Genomic DNA, 4,198 nt, shown 5'->3' on the forward strand with positions numbered 1-4,198 from the left:
TGGTCTCGATCTCCTGACCTCGTGATCCGCCCGTCTCGGCCTCCCAAAGTGCTGGGATTACAGGCTTGAGCCACCGCGCCCGGCTAGAACATTTTAACCATGTAATGTAATGATAGCTTTTTTTTCTTTTTCTCTTTCTTTTTTTTTTCTTTCTTTTTTTTTTTTTTTTTTTTTTTTTTTTTTTTTTATTTCCCCTTTTTTGAGACAGAGTTTCGCCCTTGTTGCCCAGGCTGGAGTGCAATGGCGCAATCTCGTCTCACTGCAACCTCCACCTCCTGGGTTCAAGCGATTCTCATGCTTCAGCCTACCGAGTAGCTGGGATTACAGGCATGTGCCACCACGCCCAGCTAATTTTTGTATTATTAGTAGAGATGAGCTTTTTCCATGTTGGTCAGGCTGGTCTCAAACTCCCAACCTTAGGTGATCTGCTCACCTCAGCCTCCCAAAGTGCTGGGATTATAGGCGTGAGCCACTGTGCCCAACCATGAATAGCGTGTGTGTGTGTGTGTGTGTGTGTGTGTGTGTGTGTTTTGAAACAGAGTATTGCTCTTGTCACCCTGGTTGGAGTGCAGTGGCATGATCTTGACTCTGCAACCTTGGCCTCCCGGATTCAAGTGATTGTCCTGTTTCAGCCTCCCAAGTAGCTGGGATTACAGGCGTGCGCCACCACACGCAGCTAATTTTTGCATTTTTAGTAGAGATGGGGTTTCACCGTGTTGGTCAGGCTGGTTTCAAACTCCTGACCTCAAGTGATCCGCCCGCCTCAGCCTCCCAAAGTGCTGGGATTACGGGCATGAGCCATTGCAACCAATCACAAACAGCTTTTAAAACAATGGCTCAAATATTTTATTAAGAACTTATTTAAAGAGGCCTATGTGTTATAGGAGATAATTGACTCAAGGTTATGTGGCTATGAGAAGGCAGAGATCATTAAGTATAAGTACAGTTTGTATCATGTCATGGCATGTGTTACCCACTCAGTAATCATGGCAAAAAAAAGAAGTAGGCAGAGAAAAGATGACTTTATAATTCCAAATCAAATTCTCACATCAACAGAGTCTTAAAAGGGAGAAGAAAACAGTAAAGGCTTTGCTAACAAAAAAAAGCTGGATGATGCTCATGCACATGGATGGCTGTCTTAACAATAATTCACATCACATTTCTATTGTAGATAAATAAAAAGGGAAGAGTTGTCATCTTGTATTTTTAGGACTATTTAAAAGAAAAGACACTACGAGAAAAAAAACCTGTTTCTCTTCAAATTCTTCCACTCACAACGGCCATCTCCACCCTAAAAATAGAAACCAAGCTAGTAAGAATCAGGGACTAGAATGTAAATATATACTACCAAAACTCTGACTTTATTAATGCTAAATTACATATAAATTACTAAATTATAAACATGCTAGTCAAGCCAAAAGATTTGCTTCAATGCCTTGCTCAACTTCCATCCTTTTTTTTGCGGGGGTGGTGCGGCAGGATGGAGTCTCTCTCTATTGCCTAGGCTGGAGTGCAGTGGCATGATCTCAGCTCACTACAATCTCCGCCTCCCGGGTTCAAGCAATTCTTCTGCCTCAGCCTTTGAGTAGCTGGGATTACTGGTGCACGCCACCATGTCCGGCTAATTTTTTGCATTTTTAGTAGAGATGGGGTTTCACCATGCTGGCCAGACTGGTCTTGAACTCCTGGCCTCATGATCCACCTGCCTCAGCCACCCAAAGTGCTGGGATTACAGGCGTGAGCCACTGTGCCCGACCAATTTCCATCTTTTTAAACAATCTTCATGATATATTTAAATACTGCCCCAGAAAGTTCAGTGTGAAGCCAAACCCATGTTGCATGCTTATCAAGTATATTTGTTTGCTCGGAAATGTTTGGTGTTCCCAGACATCGGGATCTTACTTTATTACATATTTAGAAACTTTTCCTTCTGTAATTATAAAGCTCTAAACCAATGCTAAGAATGACCACTAATCAAGTATGATTGAAATAACAGGTGATCAGAAAAAATTATATGACTAAATGTAAGCTGAAATTTTATTAGGATGTACCAGTCACGTAGTTTTTATAAATTCATGCTCAAATTAAGAAAACATGAATAATTTAAAGATTAATAAATTTAAAAACAAATTTAGGTGAATGTACATATAACAGGATTTACAATATATCTGTAGAATTCTCTAGTTAATATTTTTGTGTATGCAACATTAATAAAAAGGATTTTTTTTAAACCATACAGTGATTCTGGGATTCCCTGAATTTTCAGCTGCTGCATTTTCTACTCTACATCTGGCAGATTCTTCTTCCTTTCAGTTTGTGCATTTCCTGTATTCTAAAAAGTAAATAGAAACAGGTCTTTAATTGAGGACATGGTGAGTCTTTGGCTAAGGAAATACAGCCAGAGGTAAATACTTGTTTCATAAGATACAGGGAAACTATTTAGCAATGTATTCCTTATTATTATCATCCAACAAAACAAAAGGTGGCCTTTGTATGGACTCTTTTCACTCTTGCCTAACTCACTCATTCACAGTAATTTAGAGTCTCTCTCTGGTTATAAAACCTAATTAATGCATGCATGCACATTTAAGATGCCTGAAATAGTTTAAAGTAAACCTGGCAAGGCATGGTGGCTCACACCTGTAATCCCAGCACTTTGGGAGGTTGAGGAAGGAGATTATCTGAGGTCAGGAGTTCAAGACAAGCCTGGACAACATGGTGAAACCCCATCTCTACTAAAAATACAAAAATTAGCCAGGCATGGTGGTGGGCGCCTGTAATCCCAGCTACTCAGAAGGCTGAGACAGGAAAATTGCTTGAACCCAGGAGGCGGAGGTTGCAGTGAGCCAATATCACACCACTGTACTCTAGCCTGGGTGGCAGAGTGAATGTCTGTCTCAATAAATAAATAAATAAATAATAATAAAAAAGAAAGTAAACCTGAGAAGTGCTGGGATCTGATTGTATAATTCAAAAACCAAGTCAATACAGAGCCAAGAATAGAAAAAATAACTAGCAATTCCCTATCTTATGTTTTTAAAAATATGTCATATTCTCTTATGCTCTAAAATAAACTACAGACTCAAAATTTAAGACATCTTCTTAATTCTGACATTTATTAAAACCAGTTGTACTAGCCTTATATGCAATTTCAGTCACTTGTCAGAGCTGCATTTGAATGAGCGGTACAAATAAACTATAACAAACACTGATGACTTCATTTTTTTCTGGAGTTCTATATCATATGAACAAGAAGATGTTTTCCCTTCATAATTTATTATTTATCCTAAAAATCACAGAAGGATCTTTTTTCCTGCAGAGTTCCTTTTTTCCTGAACTAGAAAGTAATTTTAGTTCCTGGGGACTTTCATAGGACAACGGGATAAACATGAGGCACATTAATAGTCTGCCTACCTCAGGAGCCCTAACTCACCCAAATCATTGAAAAAATGTGCAAATGGTATGCTGTGCAACATGCTGTGACATGAGTATGTCACCCAAATTTAAAAGTTTAAAGCCATCTTATTACTTTTTATAATGAACTGAAAGATGACTATTAATGGCTTTCTTTCTTTCTTTTTCTTTTCCTTCTTTCTTTCTTTTTTTTTTTTTTGAGACAGAGTCTTGCTCTTGTTGTCCAGGCTGGAGTGCAATGGTTTGATCTCAGCTCACCACAACCTCCGCCTCCCAGGTTCAAGCACCTGCCTCAGCCTCCCGAATAGCTGGGATTACAGGCATGCGCCACCATGCCCAGCTAACTTTTGTATTTTTAGTAGAGACAGGGTTTCACCACATTGGCCAGGCTGGTCTTAAACTCCTGACTTCAGGTGATCCACCCTCTTCAGCCTCCCAAAGTGCTGGGATTACAGGTGTGAGCCACTGTGCCTGGCCTAATGGCGTTCTTGTTCTACAACATTTCTTTTCTGCAAAGTGGACTGTGGAGTTCTTAACAAGCTCTAGACCAAGACTAAAGAGATAGCCCTAAATGTCACAGTGAGAATACATCTAATAGTGTCTGATAACCCTCTTAACCACATATTATAGAGATGAAGTAGCCTTGTTAAAATGCCTTCTTACGGAGTTTCAGATTTTTTTAAACATTTTTAATTTCTTCAAATTTTCTTAATAAGTATATACGAATTTTATCATGAGTAAAACTGTAATAAATTTTATTTTTTAAAAAAATAGAGGTTGGGCT

At 39.0% G+C, this 4,198-nt stretch overlaps 1 protein-coding gene across 2 annotated transcripts in view; it reads right to left on the reverse strand.

Moving 5' to 3' along the window:
• Positions 1-1,001: 1,001 nt before the first annotated feature.
• Positions 1,002-4,198, reverse strand: part of CDKL3 (cyclin-dependent kinase-like 3) — an 83,086-nt gene continuing 79,889 nt past the window's right edge. The window contains exons 12-13 of one of the 2 annotated variants that reach the window (XM_011958807.1): positions 2,238-2,332; positions 1,004-1,291 (exon numbers count right to left, since the gene is read on the reverse strand). In XM_011958807.1, the coding sequence (XP_011814197.1) occupies positions 2,279-2,332 (54 nt within the window). In that variant the 3' untranslated portion in view covers positions 1,004-1,291; positions 2,238-2,278. Of the gene's footprint in view, positions 1,292-2,237; positions 2,333-4,198 lie in introns of both variants that reach the window. The other variant, XM_011958806.1, reaches the window with a different exon arrangement.

This window comes from Colobus angolensis, unplaced genomic scaffold (genome assembly GCF_000951035.1).
Source record: "Colobus angolensis palliatus isolate OR3802 unplaced genomic scaffold, Cang.pa_1.0 Scaffold476, whole genome shotgun sequence".
Classification (NCBI taxonomy): Eukaryota; Metazoa; Chordata; class Mammalia; order Primates; family Cercopithecidae; genus Colobus; species Colobus angolensis.